The following is a 25,116-nucleotide window of genomic DNA, read 5'->3' on the forward strand; positions in this document are numbered from 1 at the left end:
TCCAGGGGCCACGATGCTTACATTTTATTTCGTTAACTCCCAAAAGTTTGGAGATCTTTTAAAAACATATAACAATTGCCAGCGTTAAAAAATGCAGAACAAAATCCAAACGTTGTTTCAAAATACTTTATTACATATGTTGCTTTAAACCCTAAACCCTAACTGGCGGCCTTTCTAGAAATATCCCGAATACAAATTCTACTGCATATTCTTTCTTAGTTTTGGCTGTTGGGGAGGTCTATCCAGTTCTAAGCACTTCTCGAAATATTGATCTCCAACGGTCGCTTGTTTTCTCCCTCTTTCGCCTGCGCTAATACAGCATGTATAGAGCGGCAGCTGGACTTGTTTCTAGAGTCGGGTAGGAGCTCTGAACTCAATGCTTTATTCACACACATGCATTTTACCAATAATGTTAAATTTATATCATGGCTTAGGTTCTTATGCGTTTTAAAGTAGGTTTTGAGTTGTTAAATATTGTTTTATTGCTGTTGCGGTTTGGCTTTGAAAGCCCAAGTATGATGGATTGTCTGCAAATTTGCTATGTCGTCGATGTTATACTCGCGCAGATTCAGGGTCGAGGGCTTTGGATTGTGGAATTTTGATGGTAATAATGATCTTGATTAAAAATCTTACACATTTTTAATTGCTGGTAATTTTGCAGGGGCAGAAACTCTCGCGCTCGTTTCCAGGTACATTGAACTCCCCTATTCCTTTAGGCTTTCGATATGTCTAAAGATTTAGGTTTATTAAGGCAGTTGATTGGACGATCATGTTTGGGCTCTCATACCGTCTGTTGAAGCTTTTTACGATATGTGCTAGTAGACTCTTCTTTGGAAATCAGTGATGCGATTTTGAGTCCTATCCCCCGCCTGATTGCCATTTGATGGTTCTAGGACTTCTGAATAGCAATCTCAAATATTGTTTACACAATGGAAATTGTAGAATACTAGAATATCAAAAACTATGCACTCAATGAAAACATGTTTTCTATCAGACAGCTTGAGCTTGCCAAGTTTATCACATATCAGAAGAATTATATCTAATACACACGAAGAAAAGGACTGCCACTTACATTACAATGCCAGCATTCCGTTGAAGTGCAGTCTTGATTATCGATATCATTCTTGTGTGCCCTAATCAAGAATATTTATTTCTTCCTACCACTCAAAGATGATAAACTGATCTATTCCATAAAGCTTACCAATTATCAAATTGTTTTTTTATTACTCTCTTGCATGGTTTTGATTCTTTGGGAAAGTATTCTTGATTGCTACATTTTTTTTATCATTGTGTTGTCATGGTAGTGACTACTAGATATGTCATTGATGCTTTTATTGCCACCAAGTGTATTTGTTATGTATGCTACTATACTTTCAGAATTGTTCTTTGGAATTTAAATATTGGTTTTGATTCTTTGAGAATATATTCTTGATCTCTACATTTTTAATTCTCTGTGTTCTCATTGTTGTGCCTACCATATATGTCATTGATGTTATTCTTGCCATCAAGTGTATTTTTCTTTTTTGTTACTACCCTTTAAGAATTTTTATTTTGAATTTTAATATCCTATTAACACTCTAGCCTGGACATGCTAGTATGTTTTGTGTCATTGCATATACAAAATTACACAGCTTCGCAATCTTTGTAAAGTCGAGTTGTGAAGATCGGATCCTACCAGGATTCAGGGTTACTTGCAAGAAAACAAAAGCTTAAGAGTTAACCTCTCACAGAGTTGAAGTCCTTTCTTCTAAAGATTTTCTTGTCTTTAAAGCATGAGTGGCATCCACTAAAAAACCTTGTCCATCATTGTTCTAGATGATGTACTTCTTGTGATGAGGGCATATATTTGTGACTGGCAAGTACTCCCTTTCTGTTGGCACATCTGTACGGACATGTGTGTTTAATAACTATGTGTAAACAATACATAGCAATTTGGGATGACTGCTGCTTAACGACAGCATATTGGCTATGCATTGCACCTTTTTAATTTTAGGCGTGTAGCCTCTGTTAACTTTGTTATTTCAAATCATATGCCAAAAATAATATAGGTGTTATAATTTCTCTATTTTTTGCTTTTAGTAAATGGATAAATATTTGACCCTGTGAAAAGAGGGCGTGGTAGATGATAACGAACATTTATTTGGTCCTGCAGTTTTCCAATAATGCAATACAATGCATCATTATGCACTTATCTATTTCTTTCGTAGAAAAGTATGCATGTATCAGTTTTTATTCTTTTTTGCATGTTAATATTTTAACACATTCCATCAATTGATATGCTTATATTTTTCATGTATGCATTTTGAAATTTTGTGTTATATTATTCCCTAGACTTTTTAAACTCAATTTCACTTCCTCTTTAAACAAACTGATATATTATTCCCTAGACTTTTTAAACTGAATTTCACTTCCTCTTTAAACGAACTGTTGTAACAAATGTTCTCTTGTATATGGAAAGAGTGAGGTTTAGCATCTTTTACTGTTATTTGGCATCCATCAATTTTATGATTCAAGGCTAGCTTGCTTTATATCATACTAAGCTGGTAATGCATGCATTGAATCTCTTTTAAATAGAGGCTACATGTTAGAATACAAGGATGAACAAGTCTTAAAGGATGCAATTTATTTTCTTTGTCATGTTATGTTTTAGAATGCTAGCAGATTTGGATGGAGTAGAAACTATGCAGCAAAAGAGATCCGTTTTGGAAGTGAAGCACGCATTGCAATGTTGCAAGGTGTAGAACAACTCGCAGATGCAGTGAAGGTGACCATGGGACCGAAGGTATGTATCTGGTTGGGATATGTAAATGTATTGCTTGTGTACTCTTATAAAACAGATGATATGATACTTGAATGATATGAATATTGAAGCTTCTTTGACATTTATCTTATAAGTCACCTTGATTATTGAAACAGTACTACTACATTCCTAAGTTAATATTAAAAAGGCAAATATTGAATTGTCCAACTTATCTGATTATTTCTATTTGTTTTGCAAAGGGCCGCAATGTCATTATAGAGCAAAGCTTTGGATCCCCAAAGGTCACTAAGGATGGTGTCACTGTTGCAAAAAGTATTGAGTTTAAGGATAAAGTGAAGAATATTGGTGCAAGCCTTGTCAAGCAAGTTGCTAATGCAACAAATGATGTAGCTGGAGATGGTACACTTTGTTTTAATTTAGGCAAATTGGCAGAATCAAGAAATTGTTCTTCCAGGAAGCTTATAAAGTTGTACTAGAATATGGGTTTCTGTTAGTTGCATGACCAAGTTTCAATAAAGAATTAGTAAACTGTTGAGTCAGTTGAGCTGCAGCTCACATAAAAGCTAGGCATTCTGAACTAACAATAGCAAAAACATTATTTTCAGGTACAACATGTGCAACTGTACTTACTCGGGCAATATTCACTGAAGGTTGTAAATCAGTGGCAGCTGGTATGAATGCCATGGACTTAAGGCGTGGTATTAACATGGCAGTTGATGCTGTTGTAACACATTTGAAAAGTAGGGCACGGATGATAAGTACATCTGAAGAAATTGCTCAGGTCTGTAAATATTAATTTGCAACCTTCCCTGTTGTAATTTTTTGTTAAAGCCAGTTATACCCTTGTTAATTCTAGTTTTTAATTTTTTTTTCGTTTTTACCATTTGTGATTGTGAGACTGCATTTTTCTGATTGTGTTATGTTTAGCAAATGCCATTATGAATTATTTTTACTGCTGCTAGCATTTTGCCTAGTAATTATTTTGGTAATGGATTGAAGAATTATGTTTGATTAGTTCCAAGTTGAAGGAATACCCTGTGCCAATATATGTTTAGTATGAAATATTGTTTGAAGCAGGTAGGAACCATTTCTGCAAATGGTGACAGAGAGATAGGTGAGTTACTTGCTAGAGCAATGGAAAAAGTTGGGAAGGAAGGAGTCATTACTGTTGCGGTAAGTTGGTTTGTTCCTTGCTTTTCCAGCTCTAGAGAAATATTTTTGCTCAATTATACCTTGTGTTTATACCCCCCCTTTCACTGATACTTGCAGGATGGGAAAACATTGTATAATGAGTTAGAAGTGGTGGAGGGAATGAAGCTTGACAGGGGTTATATATCTCCATATTTTATTACCAACCAAAAGACTCAGAAATGTGTAAGTGAAATTACATACCAATATGTTTTTAGTTGTTTTTCCTTGTTTTGTGGTTGAACTATATCTTTACCGGACTGGAGTCTCAAATAGATTGCCTCATATTGTTCAGAGACACCTCATTATTGGATAGCTTTTTTTTTCCTTTAAAAATCTTACAGATTAATTTTGATATCCAAATGTTATCATGAACGATATGGTGTTTCAATATTGAAATATCTTTTACCATATGCAACTAAAGTAAAAGAACTATATAAGATATTTTAAATTTAACTCTTAATCACTAATATTTGAATTCATCTAATGACTAATTTAAACATGGAATAGATATTACTTGATTATTATAAGGACATTGTAAGTGGATCTGCATGAACATGAATATAAATATGGCATATGATTTGGATAAGATTTTTTCAGCACCTCTAATGTGAATATGGATGGATTTAGCAATCATACATGTTCATACATATATTGGTTATACATACATGCAAGTATATGTAGCCCTAATACCTGCTCATGGATACATACATACATTCACACACACACGTAAGATGCATTAATACACATGTAAGATGCATTCACACACACCCACATACATATATAGATAGACACATAAATGGACAAATGATAAATATTATATATATCGTGCTTGTATATACACACATACATGAATGCATGCATGCATGCATTTGTGGAAGTACAAGTGCGCATACACACTTTCTTTACAAGAGAGTCAATGAGTAATATAGTCTCATTCTTGATATTGCAAGATGTATACATGTTTAATTATCAGCATATCAAATATGTCAATAGAATCATTATGTTATGATGCATCAATAGAATCGTTATATTATGATTAAGTATAATTAGTATAGGTATTTTATTTACTTAAAAGAGCTAATACTGTTTTACTTTAAAACTATTGGAGAATGATTTTATTTCATTTTGTTATTTATTGAAGAGTTATCTTTATTTACCTAATGATAATGTTTTTAATAAGAATTATTTCTCTCTTTGTTTTGATAGGTAATAGGCTGAAGCCAAGTATGTGAATTTAAAGGGGACTTACCTGCCATCTTTTCAATCGAACATTAATTTCAATAATACCTTTTCATATTAAAATAATATCTGCTATGGTCACTGATCTATATGCTGAAGTAGTATAACCATTGCTTGTTGGATGGTGTGATTAATCCTCTAGCAACCAATTTCAAATTTCCATTAGTTTTACAATGTCATGCCCTAAATGTCTGGGGAGGGTGTGGGCTCAAAGGAAAGTTCTTTTGTAACATATGCTAACCACCTTACCCATCCTGTTAACCATAGTTAGTGTTTTCTTAATTGCTCCCTTGAATTGGCTTTTTTATTTTAGGCCTCTATTTAATTATCGAGTAGAAGAGTCAATTTATATCACTTCTAATTATTCTTGTACTAATGTAATCTTAGTGGAGACTTTATTGACATGGCTTAGATTTCAGAGTAATGTTTCATGTGTAAGATTCCTAAATGCCTTAGGACACTTAATGCTCCACAATCTTTCTAAATTGTGACTCATTCATAATTTGTTAGAGATTAAGTAGATGCTAACTTCTTAGAAGTAAAGAAAGTACTGCATTGGTTTAGTATATTCACATATTTAATGATGAAAATACAAAGGGGATGACACAATTGCCATTATGATTTCTCTGCATCCATTAAAAGACATTCCTATAGCATATAGAAGTATTCTGCAACAATTGACCATATCTGAATCAAGTCAAATAAAGCATCGTTATTCTTCACTAAATAGTAAAAATGAATAATCAATACAAAAAGCTTAAGACCCTTGCTTAATAAACTTGTTCAACATGCATATTTGTATCCAAATATTTACATAACATTTGGAAAGGATCAAAATTATGGACAACTTTTCTATAGATTCAAAGCTCTTAAGACACACTGACATTTATTTTTTCTTATATTGAAATTATTGACATTTATGGCCTCTTTCTTTGCTCATAGAGCCTTCCTTGATGGCCTTTCCTTGTCAATGCTAGTGGTGTTTGCTAGAACTTCATCTGTATTTACATTACCTTCACTTAGATATGCCTCGAAGTAGTTTTCATTTCTTGACCTTTTTACATGCAACAAATTCATCAAGACTTTCATGTTCCTCATGATGAAAGGCCTCTTAGCTATAAACGACTCCTAATCATCAGAGACAAAAATTTTGGGGATTTGATTTGCCTTAACTATGGGATGATCATAATTCCTAGCGTTTGGGATGGAGAGCACTTTTCCTATGTTGAAAAGCACTGTATTAGGTTTGACCAAGATATCTTTATGAAATATACGACTACATATCTTTTTGATAACTTTACCTAATTAGTTCAAAACTCATGGATATTGATTCAAGAATTATTTCTTATACTTTAGAACTGTTTTATTTTATTACTATTACGAGAGCTGTTTGTTTTTATTTAAGAGTTATATTTGTTTACTTTAGAACTATGCATGCGTAATTTAATTCTATTTACATTGTTTACTTAATTTTTTTATTACATGCCATTTGTTTTGCTTCATAAGAATGAGGGAGAGGCAAAGGGACTCCTTCAAACAATATCTGTCCAAGTTGCAGCTACAAAATTGAAAACTCAGGATCATGTTGTTGGTTTGTCTAAATTGTTAGTGGGATAGGATTTTGAGTTGTTGAAGTTGGTTGAACTACTAATTGCTTTTACTATATTCTTTGCTTTTGGGGAGCCAATGTAGAAGACTCTTGTTGAGTTGATGTGCCTTATTTGCATTTACAAATGAATAGTATGTTTGTCATTTTAAGGTAAGAAGTCTTTGATGTTTTACTTAAAGCCATTCGTATTCCAACCCTTAATCTTTGTTGGTTACCAAACACTTCAGCTAAACTCTGATTGAATTAGCACAAGTGGAGTTTGAGTTCTTACTTTAGTGTTGCTTATGATACCTAATCTTGTTTGGACACCTTGCCCTCAGAATCAAGGTAATTGCTTGTGTATTGTTTGTTATTTACTTGAAGAGTTCTATAATGGTTATTCTAGATCTATTTTATTTTGTTGTAGAACCATATTATGGATTTAGTTTTTAAAAATATTTTTTGGTTGTGTTTTAATTTCTTTTATTTTAAAAAACAATTGGTGACATGTTTGCTTGTGATACCATTGTAGAACTCTCAATTTTAGTTATTTAACTGTCCCCCTTGTTTAAACTTTCGAAATGAGCCTATTTTAGTGAAACTCTCAAAGTTATGCCTTGTTGCTTCAAATATTAAAATTCCTTATTCAGGTTTTTTAATGCTAAAAAAACAAGCTTCATAACTTTAAAATGTAAAAATGCTCAAAACTTGAGTTGTTCAAAAAGTGAGCACACATAACTTAGAGGTTTTGAATGCTCGAAAAACAAACGGGGATAACCATTTCTTGGAAATGTTTAAAAGAGTCATAGCATGAACCTTATGCTCCAAAAAGTCAAAAGCATAACCTTTGAAAGGTTAAGATTGTTAAAATTTCAAGCATCTTATGAACTGCATCTTGGGGAATCTTTTTAAGAAGACATTTCAAGAAATCTATAACTACCGATCCCAATTCTTGAGAAAATGCAGATTGGAATCAAAATGAATGCTTGAAAAACAAGCAGTGATAACTATTTCTTGGAAATGCTAAAAAGAGTCAAAGCACTAACCTTTATGCTCCAAAAAGGCAAAATCTAACATTTGAAAGGTTAGGATTGCTAAAATTTCAAGCATCTTTAGACATCTTTGGAGAATTTCTTTAAGAAGGCATTTCAAGAAAAGTAGAACTATCATGCAAATTGTTGAGAAAATGCAGATTGGAACCAAAATGATAATGTGGGGGTTTGTGCTTAAGGTTTCAATATTAAATCTATAAATGTGGAAGCATAAGGACATACATGATTTAATGTTTGAAGAAATTATGACATGTAGAAAATGTATTGGTTCGAAGGGCATTTGAAAGCCTGTGGAAGGAATTGTCATTCATAGATGACAAGATGCACTCACAACCTTGTGCTAAATATCATTCCTTAGAATGAAAGTCTGACAGAGAATCTATGCATACCCGAGATAATATATTTAGTATAAAGTTCTTGAATATATATTGCATAATAGTTGGATATGGATTAGCAGAGGGAAAATGCATTTTATTCTTTTTAGACCCTAATTTTGGCAAGATAGAAACAAGCAAGAAAAATGCGCAACCATAAACAATCTGAATTGTGCAAATAATATCTCAAAATTGTTGAATTGATAAATAATTCTCATAAATGTGTATTATGTGGAATTACAGATGCATCAACTGTTACACAAAATACCACTACCCTAGTAGCCGCACATGCTAAATGTGGTATCATAGGCAATGCTGTGAACTGTTTGACGGAATGCATTAAAGAGATGTCATCTCAAGTAATGAATAAATGCAGAATGTAAACAAAATGGACTGCACAAGGAGGTCTTAGAATCTTGAGATGGTGAAGAACTCTCAAACAATTTAAGTTTGGTTTGCATAGTGTCAAAAATGTTGGCAAGACACATGGAACATTAAAGCTGCTCCATAGTTTGAGTTACAACATGTAGAAGCATATGCGAGGCATGTGAGTCGGTTTGACACGATCTTAGAGTGGTATAATATCAAGGAATTTGATGACTGCAAGATATACTCACAAGGGATTTAGTTAAATGAAATTCAGAACTTTTGAGCCAATGCAACTAATGACATAAGGTCGGTGCCAAAATGAGAGCTTTGGAACTTGATACTTGGGGACGTGTTTTTGGCAAAATTTGGCCCTTCCCTGTTTCCTAAATGTCTTGTCCTGGAAACCTCTCCCTTAGCTGTCCATAAAATTAATATTTCAGTTTTGATAATTTGTTTGATTTCCAGTCTCATGTGAATTCTAAAGTTAAATTGTTTAACGTAAGTTTTATATTTAGGAGATAATTTCCATAGCAAGTCAAATTGTGATATTGCTATCAGGATTTAATTGTGTGATTTTGAGTCAAACTCATTGATCCATGTTTCATGCGTAGTGATTCAACATGAATCCATCTCTCATGAGAATAAATGGAACCCTTAGCACTCATTGGATCTAGGTGGTGCTTAGGGACGCATGAAACATGGGTCAATGAATTTGACTCAAAATCACACAGTTAAATCCTGATAGCAATATCACAACAAGTTTTATATGTCAAGGTTCTATAATTTATTTAAGCATGTTTATCCATGTTTTTATATGAATACTAAAAATTTCCTTATATATTTTAAAATTTCCCTATTTTTTTATATAATTGCAAAGACGAAAGTTTGAATCGGGGTGACATAGTTTGAATTAGGATGTAAACTTTCATCTTTGCTAGGAAAGTATTGTTAAATGCCACAGTTGAGTTCTCCAATAAACATGTATGCAATGTGTACAATCACAAGAGATGTGTGCCAATTGTTTGACAAAATGCCTAAAGGAGATGCCCCTTTTGAAATGCAATGATTACATTATGTGCAAATAATGTCAAAGAACCCATGACCAACTGTAATGTACCTTATTGGGACTTAAATAATTTATTTCAATTTTCTCAAACTGAACTTTTTGCAGACCATATTTTATATATCTCCCTTTTCTCTTTTCTCTTTTCTATGTTTTTGGGTGATTAATATTTCTTGATACGAGAAAAGATGCGTCTATTATTATTATGTTATTATTGATAATATTATTAGTATTAATACAATTCCCTTTATATTATATGTTTTATCATACTATATAACAATATTATATTCTAATATTAATGTATTATGCAATATTATAATATGATTAGTAATATATTATTATTTTATAATATGACTAATATTATATTAACATTATTTTTATATTAGTATTCTATGATTATTATTATATTTTTCTATTTAACTTAGTAACATAATTAAATCAAGATTAAGCTATGGCAAGCTAGGAGCTAGGACAATTCATGCTAATTTGATTAACTCTTGGCATTTATATAATAATATTAAATTCTCATATTGTAATATTAATGTATTACACAATATTATTATATGATTAATATTATATTATTATTATATTATTTATTATTTTATAATATGATTAATATTATATTATTATTATTTTTTATATTATTATTATTATATTATTCTATTTAACTTAATAACATAATTAAATCAAGAGTAAGCTATGGCAAGCTAGGAAAATTCATGCTTAGAGGGAATGCTAAGATAAAATAGGTCGCTTTGAGACCAAATTCAATGTGTCCCTCAAGGTTTTTGTGGATCGAAGCCCTTAAGTCTCTCTTGGATATGCCCTCAAGGTGTTCGAGGACGTTGACTCCTACTTATCTTGAGATAACCTGTTGGCTGGATTTATACACGCTTGCCCCATATTGCATCCCTACTTTTTCCTTCTTGCTCAGACTTATAATGGGACTGAGCATGGATATTGTTAAGTGAGTTGATTCTAATTATTATAATAGATAATCTACTTGCCTCAAAGATGCATGAAGTCTTATTCTACTAATAAAATATCCTTCCTTTTGTATTGGTTATGTATTTTAAGCCTGATTATATCAGACATAGATTGCAGAACAATCCTTATTTGTTTATACCCTTCTCTGGTATTGTGTGCAATAAGATGTCCGCTGATTATATATGCTGTTAGACGTTATATTCGTTGTACTTTCTGACTGTTTTTCTTGTTTGTACTGGTAATATTATTGTTTTTTCCTTCCATATTATCGTCTATCTGCAATTCTTATCGCTTGATCAATGTGAAAATATGTTCATTGTATTCAAATCTCTTTTCCACATTGGTTCTGGTACAAGTTGGAGGAAACAATCACAGTGCATATTCTGAATCATTTTTGACACATGTCGAACTAGAAAAAGTGACTGAAAGACCTCTCATTTTCTTTAGACATGATATTTGGAAAGATAGAGTCGTCATTTGCTTCAGATATGTTTAACATCATGGAAAGACCAAACCAATTCTTAAAAGATTTGGATGCTGTTGAAATATGGTTTTATAAAAGAAATCTCTGTCTTTTCTAAGCCACGTTGAAAATAGTTAGAGCCGTCAATACATGCAAAAACTATGGAAGAAGTCAAGTTTTATATGTTGACATAATTATGCTTATTAGGCTTCCACTTGTTGGCATACTGTTTATATTTATATTTTGATGGAGAGGTTTAAAGACAAAATTGATGTGGTTAAATTATAATATTGAACATAGTCAAGATTTTAAGAGAATTGGTATATGACAAGTGACTATGTTGTTTGTCTCGGTTTGTATTGAAAACAGACAAGGGGTTAGGGGAATTAAGTTGAAAACTACCTTGTGATTCCAACTTCCCATTGGATAAGGATTATTATAAATGTCTTGCTTGGAGTTCAAAGTGTGGTTCCTCTGAGTAATAAAAAAAAAAGGATTCGTAAATATCTGTTGAAAAAGAAAATTAGTTGTTGTTACTAAGGAACAAAAGGTGGCTTGGCAGGTTGTGGTAGATAAGCTCCAAGAAATATCAAAAGCTGGTTCAAATACTTGAATTGTTGAGAAGGTATTCTCCAACCCAAAGGACAATCAATCATATATGTGGTGCAAAAGTATAAATTGGGAAGTGATAAATAAATATTTGTTGAGGTTTGGGTGAATATGAGAAGCTGATAGCAATTAGTGAGTGGATAAGAATGAAAATATTGGAGGTCGTTACAATCATTACAAGTTCATTAACAAAAAAGGATCTTCAACATATTAATTCCAGTGAAACACTAGTACTCAGGTATGTTGGGACGGTTGGACTTCAAGATGAGTTTTGCGGGACGGGGAAATTGGGCCTCATTTTTGGGACGAGGGTACAACTAGGGGACAGCAACAAGGGAAGGACGAGGCAAGGAGGGGTGTTGTATGGTATATATAGAGAACTTGTAATGTTAGTGATGAAATGATGTTTCAATAGAGCATATGTAATTAAAATACTTGACCATATAGAAAAACTGCAACCATTGAACATTCAACATAGTAACATGTTACATGCCCAATAGTAACATTTAAAAATCAAAATTCAATAACCCATCCCAGCAACGACATGGTTGCAAAATGCTAGAGGTGAGGGGTACTTGGGTACTCAAGTATCCGATGCGGGGACATCTTAGGGATGGCCCTTTGAGTTTTGGAGGAGGGTGCAGGTCCTCGTATTACATTGATTAATTCACAAGTTCTCTTAGGCGTGTTCTCAGAGAAGATCAACTAAGAAATAGAGAATAGAGTATTTGATGGAAATGTGATGAAGTTGAGCTTTGTCTTTGTCACTTTAAAGGTTGAGAGATGTATCGACTTACCAACTAGTGTTGGGTGAGATATAGGACAAGTATGTCACTTCAACGTTAAGGATGGATAATGTTTTCATTCTTGGATATGAACTCATGGGAGGGTTCCTCAATTCATACAAAGCTTACAAAGCTAGATCCTTGAACTTGCAAGCATAGGTGGTGGCTCACTAGCATTCTTCAAAGCACAACATCATCACAAATAATTAATTTTTTGTACATTTCTTAGCTTAGTTTTAATCACGTCTCTATGCTTTTGGTTGTAATTAGTAAATTTTGGTCTTTTGGTCAAAGTTAGATAATTGACTATTTTTGTGTATAATTTGTTAGGTTCTTAACCATATGTTACATGCCCAATAGTAACATTTAAAAATCAAAATTCAATTACCCATCCCAGCGACTGACATGGTTGCAAAATGGTAGAGGTGAGGGGTACTGGGATACTCAAGTCTCTGATGCGGGGACATCTTAGGGATGGCACTTTGAGTTATGGAGGAGGGTGCAGGTCCTCGTGTTACATTGATTAATTCACAAGTTCTCTTAGGCATGTTCTCAGAGAAGATCAACTAAGAAATAGAGAATAGAGTATTTGATGGAAATGTGATGAAGTTGAGCTTTGTCTTTGTCACTTTAAAGGTTGAGAGATGTACCGACTTACCAACTAGTGTTGGGTGAGATATAGGACAAGTATGTCACTTCAAATTTAAGGATGGATAATGTTTTCATTCTTGGATACGAACTCATGCGAGGGTTCCTCAATTCATACAAAGCTTACAAAGCTAGATCCTTGAACTTGCAAGCATAGGTGGTGGCTCAGTAGCATTCTTCAAAGCACAACATCAGCACAAATAATTAATTTTTTGTACATTTCTTAGCTTAGTTTTAATCACGTCTCTATGCTTTTGGTTGTAATTAGTAAATTTTGGTTTTTTGGTCAAAGTTAGATAATTGACTATTTTTGTGTATAATTTGTTAGGTTCTTAACCATATATAGATACAAAAAAAAATTGATTACTAACTTAGCACCTTTGGTAGTTACAAAGAGGTGTGTCTATAAAAGGGACTTGTGAAGTTTGTAAGGGACTTTTGGAGACGTTGTGATTTGGAGGAGCATTTTGGTTTTGAATTTTTATGGAATATGTTATGTATTCATGTGTTTTAATTAATGTTCATCGTATGAGGACATGTTAAGTTTTCTCTATTTATACTCTGAATTATAGAGGCAATTGCCATATTTTTTCAACTTACATATTACATGCTCTTCTTTGGTGTGGGCTACCCTCCTGACAAAGTGCACCTGAAAGTCAGAATATTCCAATTTTTTTCTTCAGATCTGCGAAAACACATTGATTTTTCTTCAGATCGGGTGTTGTTTTCTGCTTTTAACCATTGAAATCAACAGGAACACATTCTGACTATTTTGAAAAAATACGCTGTGTTTTCGTAATTTTCAGAAAAGTCAAAGGTGCAATTTGTAGGGAGGATAGCTGCATCCCTTGAGAAGTGTATATGTTGTGTTCTAAATTCAGATTTTCATCATTGATAATAATTATGTGTAATCTTTGTCTTTCGATGGTGAAGTTGAACAAGTTGCCCTAATGAGTTCTTGATAAATGTTTGTATATTTGTTACTAAGAAACTAAAGAAAATAATTGTGAGCTATTTTTCTCCAACTCCAAAACATTTAATGGAACTAGGGAACTACCCTTCTAGACGCAGAGGAAGATCATTTTTTTTGAAGGGATCTATCCAACTGTTGTGATCAGCTACTCACTATTACAATTGGGCTTTCTGTTGAAAATCTGAAGTGACAGATATGTTTACCAACAATGTAAGTACAAGTTGAATTGAAATCTAACTTTTAATTTTTAAATCTCACAAAATTAAGGTAAAATATAAATAAATTAAAATTTTGAAGTAAATCTAAATTAAAATATAAAAAATGGAATAAATTATAAATCCAAATAAAAAATTTATTATTACATTAAATATAATTTATTATCTTGCACTTGAAATTTATAATTAACTAATAATTGATATTAAATTAATCAGAATTTAAAATATATAATAAATAATACACAAGAAATTCAATTAATAAAAAAGAATAAAAAAAACTTATGAGGATTAACATAGTCTAATATGTGCTAATTATTATAGATGTCCATAAATTAAATGATCGGAACTTATACATTGTTATGGTATGTGATTTTATTAGAAATTTGTAGATAGGAAGCCTTGTCAACTTTCCAAATGTCTTCAATAGTTTGGCAATGATTCATGCTAGATAATTGATTTGATGACAATCCTATAATATGAGATGCCATAAATTTGCACACATATACACATCTAACTAGGCATTGTAAATTTTAATTTCCTAATAAAAGTAATAGCTCTAATGTTTCCATTAAATATGTATGAGCATTTACTCATCAAAAAGGGCTTGGGTATGACTTATAAGCATTTACTCATTTTCTCTGCTCATTTCGTTTCAAATTCATGATAAGTTTTTTGGGTATGACTAATGTTTTGCATAAGTCTTACTTTTATTTGGACCATATTGTACTTGTACACATAGTGGTGGGAGTGTGGATGTATATTGTGCAACTCTAGTTTTGAGTAAATAAACAAATGGAAAATGAAAAGAGAGAGCAGAGGGAAATGGTAGGCAGTTTTCAAGGCGTCTGGGCAACTTTGAGTTAAAGTAAATCAAGTTGGTGCTTATGGCTTGTTTAGGGGTTTAAGTAAGGTAGAAACCTAAGCTTTAAGTCTTTTATGTGATATTTGTTGATGTTGAAAGAGAAAAGCTGTCGCTCTTAAAACTTCAGGTGTTTGACCAAGGCAAAATCCTAGGCTTGATTGACCAAAAGTGTTTTGGAGGAGTTTGTGGAAATGTGTGTGTCTTTTGGAGATTGTTTGTAATCTAGGATTGATAGATTTGTAGGGCTTCAGCATTAGAAGACTATATTTTTGCTATGTAGTTTAAAGATACAGAGATATTTCAAGAGTTCCTGCCTTATTACACAATTGTATAGGGAAACAGCCACAGTGCCCTCAGATTTAGGAAGCATATTAGAATTTCAAAATGGATGCACAACTGTGTAGCTATTTTTTGACATAATGCTAATGATTTAGTTAAATGATGGAAAGAAATTGTCAGTAATTTAGGTTTGACAAATTTTGTAGGGCTCGGGTATTGGAAAAATATAATTTAGATCGGCATGCCAGTTCCAAGATGTAGTGATATTTTAAGGGTTTCAGCCTTATGTTGAATTATATAGCAAAACAACCAGTGTGCTCAAATTGATTGAAGCACGCTGGAATTTAAAATCAGGGATTAATTGTGTAGTTTATTTTAACTCAATGATGATTTTAGTTATGATAGAAAGCAATAATAGAGAAGGTTCTTTCTGCACTTGGGAATCAAGCTTGAATTTTTTTCATTAACAGGTGATGATTTTGTATGTAAGTGTGATGATTTTGATGATTTTTGAAAACCTGAAGCTTTAAACAAGCTTGCCATTAATGGTGATGTGCATTTGTTTTGTAACATGAAACACAGCTTCCGTTTGCAACAGTGTCCATTCTGCTATTCCTGGACAGTTGACATGTAGTAACGAAATCTAGGGTTTGAGTCAAGTTCATGATACCATAGGAATGAAATTTATGGTTTGAATCATGTCCATAATACCAATAAACTTATAAAAAACTTGCTGAGTAAACAATTTATGTAACCCATGCACTCAACCTTCAACCAATATGGTTGAAATTTACCATGCTAAGTGTCTGCCAAAAGCTGCCTATGACTTGAAACTGACTCATTAAATAGTAACCATATATGATGGAAAAGGTGCTTTACTCGTCACTCTTTTAGTAAAACAAAAGATTAATAATATGTGAATCACAAGAATCTGCCATTCTCCTGTAGTTAATGTGATTGAGAAAGGATTGCATCAAATCCCTTGGCTCTATTTCTCCAGCTTACGGAATATGAAGCCAAACCTAATGACTTGGATGCAATCTCCAATGAAATCAAGGGTCCTAGTCCAGTAATATCCCTTTGAAGAAATGATTCAATGGATGCTAGTCCAGTCAACTCCTTTGAAGAAATGACCCACCTGTGTGGGATTGAATTAAATATTTTATTGCAGTCATCTGTCTATCACATAAAGTTATCAACTAACAAGCATTAACCATTCTTGGGAAACAAGTCGGTATTTTATTATTGTCATGTGATTACTTAAATTTTACTTGATCACAAGGCTACTAGCCCATCCAATTATTCTAGTTAATCATTCCTGGGAAGCAAGTCAAGCATTTTACTTAGTCACCTGACTATATCACTTAAGTCCATTAAATCATAACCACATCCAATGGTTCTAATTCTGGTTAATCTTTCTTGGAACCAATGGCTATGGTAAAATGAAATGGCATTAAAACACAAACATTTTCGCTGTACAACTACAGTGGATAAGGTTTAAATGATTCTGACAGTAAACGAATTTACATGGTATGAATGTTGTGGGCTTTGACATACAGCAACATTGATATTCCAAATTGCTGCACATAAGTAGCCTCTTATTCAGGTATCAATCAAATAAATTGCCCATTCATTCTTTTCTGCATACACTTGACTTTTTATGATTACACGTGTAGATTTAATCTTTGCTTGAGGGTCGCTGCTGTTTGAGCGGACAAAACCTTTCTTCAGCATCTGCAATATTAAATCCCACTAACCTATAATAGATTGGCCCAGCATTATGGAAGCCAATAATTTATTGTTGTCATTAATGTATCAGATTGTCCAAATTTATGTTAGATTAAAAAAATCATTGGTTCCATTATTCTTATAAACTGGACAGACAATTTCATTCAGCAAGTTCAACTAATTTTCATTGTATTTCTTGATAAGAGGTAAAACAATCTTTAAAAAAATTATTCACCAATATTTACTCAATAAAATACCGGAAGTTGTGAATTTTTGAACTGAGAATTTCCCATATTTCAAGATTTCTACGATTATGAACTCTTTGCTTTACAATTTTTTAATCTTATTCAACTGGAGCAGGAAATGGAGAATCCTCTCGTTTTGATACATGAAAAGAAAGTGTCAAGCTTGCAAGCAGTAGTTCGAGTGATGGAGCTAGCACTGGAGGTGAGTTATATTTTAAGATTGATTTATTATTCTTAGTATATATGGCTATATTTAGTCGGTGTTTTGATTGTGGACTAACAACTTGTTGAAATTATTGCAGAAACAAAGGCCTCTTCTGATTGTAGCAGAGGATGTAGAGAGTGAAGCATTGGCTACTTTGATCTTGAATAAGCTTCGTGCAGGGGTGAAGGTGGGTGGATTCTTCTAATTAAATCTTTGTCCTCTTCTTTAATTCTTTTTCGACACTAAATTCTTAGCATTTGAATAACATATTTGTGTCTGAATCAGGTTTGTGCTATTAAGGCCCCTGGTTTTGGTGAGAATAGGAAAAATAACTTGCAGGATCTTGCTGCACTAACTGGTGCACAGGTTAGTTTTATGTTTGTATCTATCTTAACTATTTTTTTTGGGTTTCGAGTTTCTTGTTTGTAGTGTAAGTTTGACTTCTTCATGTGATACTACCCATTGAACTAACTGTAATCTTCAATTTAGTTAGGTTTGAATGTATTTGCCATTTCGTTTTTTTAACACTTCTTAAGGAAAAGTATATATCACTGGTAGTTATCTTCAGGTCATATCAGAGGAGCTTGGTATGAAGCTTGACAAAGTAGAACATGGCATGCTTGGAACAGCTAAGAAGGTAGATACATATAGTGGTAACCTTCTACATAGGTTTATGATTTTGCTGTCATCCATGGACAGGGTATCTGTTGTGTTGTTATTTTTCTCAAACACTTAAGTCTTCTAAAATTTTTGTTCTATAATGAGATTATTTGTTATTTATTCTAGGCAACTATCTCCAAGGATGACACTATAATTCTTGATGGAGGTGGTGACAAAAAAGCGATTGAAGAGAGATGTGAACAGGTGAGTTTTGTTGGAGTGAAGTGTTCTAATCATTTTGTAAGACTATAGCTTGGTGACAATAAAGCTGGGATTTGTGTTAGTATACTTGGTATGGCTGACAAAATATTTGGTCACAGATCCGTACTAATATTGAAACAAGTACATCCGATTATGACAAAGAAAAGCTCCAGGAGAGGTTGGCAAAGCTATCAGGAGGAGTTGCTGTTCTTAAGGTTTAACTTATAGTCAAACTGCTATTAGATGTTGGAAGATGCCTTCAATATTTTTAAAATTAGGATGATACATTGTATCCAGATTTTTTTGATTGCCTTTTTAATTAATTCTAGATTGGAGGAGCTAGTGAGCTTGAAGTGGGGGAGAAAAAAGATAGGGTTACTGATGCATTGAATGCTACAAAGGCAGCAGTAGAGGAGGGCATTTTACCTGGTAAATAAACATAGAAATTTCCTTGAAAGCGTCAGAGATGGTAATGTTTTTTTGTTAGGAGGGTTATAGTGCTGTGCTTATTGGAAGATGCATTCCAGGTGGTGGTGTTGCTCTTCTCTATGCAACAAAAGAGCTTGATACAATTCCTACGGCCAACTTTGACCAGAAGATTGGAGTTCAGATAATCCAGAATGCATTGAAGGTATGGATTATTAACCTAGACATTTTTGTTTCTGTCTCGAAATAGGCTTGATCTGAGTGTCTAATGATTAATGTTTTCTATTTTCAAAGTCTCCTGTACATATAATTGCTTCCAATGCTGGTGTCGAGGGTGCTGTTGTAGTTGGAAAACTACTGGAACAAGATAATCTTGATTATGGCTACGATGCTGCTAAAGGTGCACTTAATTTATGAACATATTATGCTCATAGTATTTAATTTCATAAAGTTTAACGATCTTTGACATTGATGATTTTTTTGACTAAATCGATTATGGTTGAGGTTTTTTTTCTTAGACATCAGCTTAATGTCCGTTGCAGGTGAGTATGTTGATATGATAAAAGCTGGCATTGTTGATCCCCTAAAAGTGATCAGAACTGCATTAGTTGATGCAGCAAGGTATACTAATTATGTTTATTATAACTAATCAAACAAATTCCTTATTTAATTTTCTTATTTTTACTTGTTTAATTTTAAAATTAACATAGTTTTATCTTTTATGACAATTCTTCTCTTTGTGCAAAATAAGGTTAAAAGAGTCTTGTTTTTACTGCAGTGTATCTTCGTTGCTGACTACCACAGAGGCAGTGGTTGCTGAACTTCCAAAGGATGAAAAGCAAAGCCCGGGCATGGGTGGCATGCCACCCATGGGTGGAATGGATTTCTGAGGAAGTATGAGGATTCCAGCAGAATGTGAAATCTAGGAAGTTTTTGGTGAAGTGGTTGCATTGGAGGTTGGAAAGTGTCGTAAGTTCTACAATTGCAATTTATTCTGGATGGGCAAGTGAAAATTTTGTTCTGTTACTATTTATGCAACTGGATTATTAATTATTTCAAGCTGGGTAGGGCATTTTCATTGAACCACCTGGCAGAGGCCGAGTGGAAAACTGTAAACGTAGGAGAGGAGGCTAAACAATTTTGTAATTAATCTGGTTTGAAGGCAATAAATTACAAAACAATTCCTATATTTTTATATTATTATTACTTTTTTTTTTTGGTTCCAATGTGTACTATCATTGGTTCCTTCTTGTAGAAGGGGATTGTATTTGCCCAACTTTGCGTGGTTCTTGATAGGCAGGTTCCTTTCTTTTTTGACAAGGTTTCTTTCAACTACACTTTTTATTCCAATTCAATCATTTAATTGTCTATGATTGCATGGTTGGATTAGCAGGTTTCAAGTCAACGAATTTTTTAATTCAATGCATCTTTAGAGTAGTTTTTCTGATCTGTTAAGCCAGTTTGAAATGTGCCTGAGTTTCAGGATTGCAGCAAGTTGAAGGTCGTGGGCTGGATGAATGCTGCTGTAGAATTATGAAATCTATTGGAAGCATAGAATTTGTGAAAGAATCTCCACAGCAAAAGTGGTTATTATTTTCAGCGGATTTTTCCATAGCTTTTGTATAATTTTGAGAGCACTTTTGCTTTCATGTGGACGTCAACATGATGATAAATGTAGATTCACACCACAAGCATAGTGTTTGGCATGCTTTTAAGATCCCGATGTGCTTGGAATCCACAGGACTGAATATATATATATATATATATATATATATATATATATATATATATATATATATATATATATCTTTCTGTTTGTCAGTGGCATGTTTCACTGTTTGATGTGCATGAATGTTTGTGAAAACAATGTTGACGCCTTCTGTAAATGACATTTTTCTATTAATGTACTTCCATAGGGGAAAACACATAGATTGAGGTGGGGAAAACACTCAGTAGCTGCCCAGGCTATCTTCGCACACCTAAAACTCCTAAACCATATGTTGGATTTTGTGATTTATTTGGTGTACCTCCATAGGTGAGTAATAGAGCATAATAGAGCATATAGATTGAGGTGGGGAAAACACCCAGTAGCTGTCCAGGCTATCTTCACACACCTAAAACTCCTAAACCATATGTTGGATTTTGCATTTATTTGCTTGAAGCTATCTTTTCAGCTTTTTGGTATACACAGATCTCTCTGTAGGGGTCATGGAGTGCAAAGTGGTCCAAAAGCACCATTTCAAAATGCTTGCCTGATACCCACCTTGTTCTACTCCAATAGTCAGTCAGTCACTCGAAAACACCAGTAGTCAGTCACTTGAAAATGACAGTACTTGTGGCTAAATGGCTAAATGTCCCAGTAGTCTTTTTGAAATGTCCCAATAGCAGTACACAAATGTGCCAATCGCAAACCAAAAAAGTTGAAAAATGATTGATTGTTAGTACATGTGTGATCAGCTATTAGCATTTGTTTTTATTTATTGGACTGTAAGTGTGGTGTATTATGACAAAAACAAAAACAGTTTTTGGACCTGGTATTGGGAATTGGGTCTTGTCTTTTCCCCTTACAAATTTTCTTCGTGAGCCCTAGCTTGATGTTTTCGTTTCTCTTTGTCTACCATACTCAACAGCATGCTTCAGTTATGAGAACCATAAAGCATCTTTATTGTGTACTGCTCTGGGATTGACTGCCTCTGCCTTCAATATATTCTAGCGCTATTAATCTACTTTGAATTGCTAGTGACTACGGGGCAACATGTATGTGCCCCTAGCCAGTGTTAAATAGAAGTCTTTTATATTTCCATTGAATAATAGTGTATATATGTTGCGGCACCCTTCGAATCACCATGTGTCCGTTAAACATCATGGTAGTGCTCATCTAATTTGAATCATTACCTAACAAGACATTATGGGTTGTACATTATTGGATGTCCTTAGCAGATATGTAGGTGTTTATCATAGTCCAGCATTGTCATCCCTGCGTTGGCACAAAATTTTTACTTGCTATACTTTATGAGTGCAGTTGAAAATATGCCGGGTTCTGCCCGGTATCGATTACTTTTTATCTGCACAACGAATTACATAGTGGCTATTATTTGTCCTTTTAAGACCGATGTTTTAGTTTGGTGTTCTGCCAATACGAATTACAGTGGCTGTTATTTGTCCTTATAAGACTGACGTTTTAGTTTGCTGTTTTGCCAATTTCCCCTCGTAAGAAAAATAAGAAATGTTTACATGTCATATCATTAACTTTTTTACGAACAACTTATTAATATTTTAATAATGAAACTGCACCTAATAATGAAACTGTACTGATATATATATATATATATATATATATATATATATATATATATGTGTGTGTGTGTGTGTGTGTGTGTGTGTGTGTGTGTGTGTGTGTGTGTGTGAATGACCCAAAATAAAACAGAAGAAGAATAATAGAGCATATAGATTGAGGTGGTGAAAATATAGTAATGTTAATGTTAAAGAAGAATAAAGCAAGGTAGAAATTTCAATGTTTGTTGTTTGACAATGATTGTAATTAGGATACCAAACAAGTTTTAGAGTACAATTTTAAACTAACAACACGTCCTTTAATTTTTTTTTTTTTTTTGGGTTAAAGCACAGTGATTGAATAGCAAAGGTAACAATATAATCCATAAGAGAAGCATTAAAATTATTTGCAAATATATCAATGCAATTAGGTCATGATAATTAGGTTAGCAAGCAAACATTTTCTATAAAATGGAGTATTCATTGATAGGTATTATTGCAGATGAAGTTATTTGCAAGTGTATCAATTCAATTAGGTCGTAACAATTAGGTTAGCAAACATTTTCTATACAATGGTGTATTTAGTGATAGGTATTATTGTAGATGATATAAAAATAAAGGGTTAGAAAGATTATTCATATTCTAATTAGAGAAATGCATTTAAGAAGATTGAAATTATGCATTACTTAACAAAAATTTAGTTTTTACTATAGTTTGATTGTAAACATGAATACTAATTGTCAATTTTATAAATTAAATAAGATTAATTTATTTGTAGAGTTTATGATTTACATAGAAAATCCGAAAAATAGAATAAAAAGATAACATTTATGAGTCAAAAAAAAAATAATGAAGACCAGATCATTAGGTTTTAATACTATAATTTGGTTTCAAATTTTTTTTTAAACAAAGTGAGCAAAGTGTAGATACATTTCCTTTTTAATAGAATCTAGAATGGTTAATACGTAACATAAAAAAAAAATTCAATAGAAATAGTTTTTAATATTGCAATTAAAATCATATTTATGAATTAAATTGTACATGCTTACATTAGTATAAACTTTCTAAAAAATATACTAATAATATATTTTACATTAGTTTAGATTGCATGCGTTTTCCTTTGTCATAGCCTTCTAAGTTTACAAGAATTAATCTCTTAATTTGTGAGAAATTACATTATCATTTACTTGTCATTCATATTTTATTGAATATATCATTTATGATCTCAAATTTGGGTGTTAGCCTTTGAAAAAGTAGATGAAAAATCACACTAAAAGATGGAATGAGTTGTTAGATGACTATAATATATTAAAAATGACTATACTTAATATTTTAAGAGCATACATTATTAGAAGATAGAAAATATTAAATAATGTGATAGATATTTGAAAAAATATTTTTCAATTTAAATTTTCTACATAAATAGGTGCCGTATAAATAGGTGCCCTATTCAAAGCAAAAAAGTTTTAAGGAGAATCACACAATTCTAAGCATTGAAAGCAATGATTCTAATTGAAAAATGAAGGTTTGATTAAATTTATAGACTTAAAATAAGTCAAATCTAATGTTGAGCATAAATTTTATAAAATGAAGTATAAGACTTCATTTATCTTTTTCTTTATATTCCTTGCCCACTCCAATGTAGACAACTAAGTAGACATAACTAAAATATTTCTTATTATTTATTGAAATTAATTATTATTGTGTTAAACTTGAGTAGATTCGAACCTATGATCTCCCATGTAAGAGGCTCACAAGTTATCATTGTACTCCACAAATTAATAGACATGTGCCACAAGGAATATTAGTTCCTAGCCTATATAATACGGCCATAAATGGGGAATCTCATTCCTAATAGCCCCACATAAATTTGAACTTGGATGAGACCAACATTTGTAGCAATATAAAAAATTATTTATTTAAAAATAAATATACCATCTAAATTAATTTTGTATTCACAAGATTAGGATATAGTATTTCATAAACTACATTTTTTTACATGCAAGAAATTCAGTCTCTCACAATTGGTTCTGTGGTATTGAATGACCACTTACATAACCTGAGCAACCTAATTCACATGCAGGGACGATAAATAGAACTTTGGATATTGAAATTATGTGTTATTATTGTCTCAATGTTATTGGAAATTGGAAAACAAAAGTAAAGTGCAATGGTAGTTGGACATGTGGATAGTTGAAGCTATGTCAACATTATGATGATTAGAAGAATTAGAAATTCTCCACCTCAAATGCCTGAAATTGTTTGAAATTTCATGTGCATGCTTACCATTTGAATGTTGAAATGTTAATATTGAAATGCTTCTCTGCATGTTGCACACCTAATATTTAGGCAATGTATTTTTATGCATTAAAAAATGGTAAATAGAGAACACAAAGCCAACTACAACACTTGCTAGTGATGTTCAATGTGTGATTCAAAATCTAGAACAAGTAGTTACTATATACGAGATTTCCAAATATGTCACCAAATACAAATAGATAGAACACAAATTGAATGAAAACTATTTTTTTCAAGGTTAAGAATTTTTCACGTCAGTAATCGGAAATGGTGAAGTTTGTGTTCAACACTACGCCAAATAAATTTCACACCTTTGATAAAAAATAATCAAAGAATAAATGAGAAACTGGCTATGTATGTATAAAGAACACATGTTAAAATCCCTTTAAGTTTTCTTGAAAGACAACCTTTATAAGAGGAGACACCACATGAAAGATAATGCTTTAGGTTCAATTGGTTTAGGGAAGAATTCGATCAAATGTTTTGGACTAGGTATTAATATGATCAAGGATATAATTTATCAGCGTGCAACTTATAGATTGGATTTGGGTAAAGGAAATAGGGTATTGCTTGAGCATCTCATGAGAGCAATCCTATTGGAACATCTACTTTATTGTCTAGG

General features: G+C 32.5%; 1 protein-coding gene across 1 annotated transcript; it reads left to right on the forward strand.

Annotated features, from left to right (window-relative positions):
* Positions 1 to 95: 95 nt before the first annotated feature.
* LOC149576458 (chaperonin CPN60-2, mitochondrial-like) lies at positions 96 to 20,112 on the forward strand. The gene is made up of 18 exons (XM_089817373.1): positions 96 to 358; positions 662 to 689; positions 2,651 to 2,782; positions 3,001 to 3,160; positions 3,367 to 3,542; positions 3,839 to 3,934; positions 4,031 to 4,135; positions 17,547 to 17,633; positions 17,734 to 17,823; positions 17,922 to 18,002; positions 18,205 to 18,273; positions 18,423 to 18,500; positions 18,617 to 18,712; positions 18,827 to 18,926; positions 19,025 to 19,128; positions 19,218 to 19,323; positions 19,466 to 19,544; positions 19,702 to 20,112. The coding sequence occupies exons 1-18, from the start codon at positions 321 to 323 to the stop codon at positions 19,811 to 19,813; spliced, it is 1,737 nt and encodes a 578-aa protein (XP_089673499.1). The 5' UTR covers positions 96 to 320; the 3' UTR covers positions 19,814 to 20,112.
* Positions 20,113 to 25,116: the final 5,004 nt, after the last annotated feature.

Source organism: Cupressus sempervirens, chromosome 1 (assembly GCF_028749045.1).
Source record: "Cupressus sempervirens isolate cs-2001-9-10 chromosome 1, ASM2874904v1, whole genome shotgun sequence".
Lineage (NCBI taxonomy): Eukaryota > Viridiplantae > Streptophyta > Pinopsida > Cupressales > Cupressaceae > Cupressus > Cupressus sempervirens.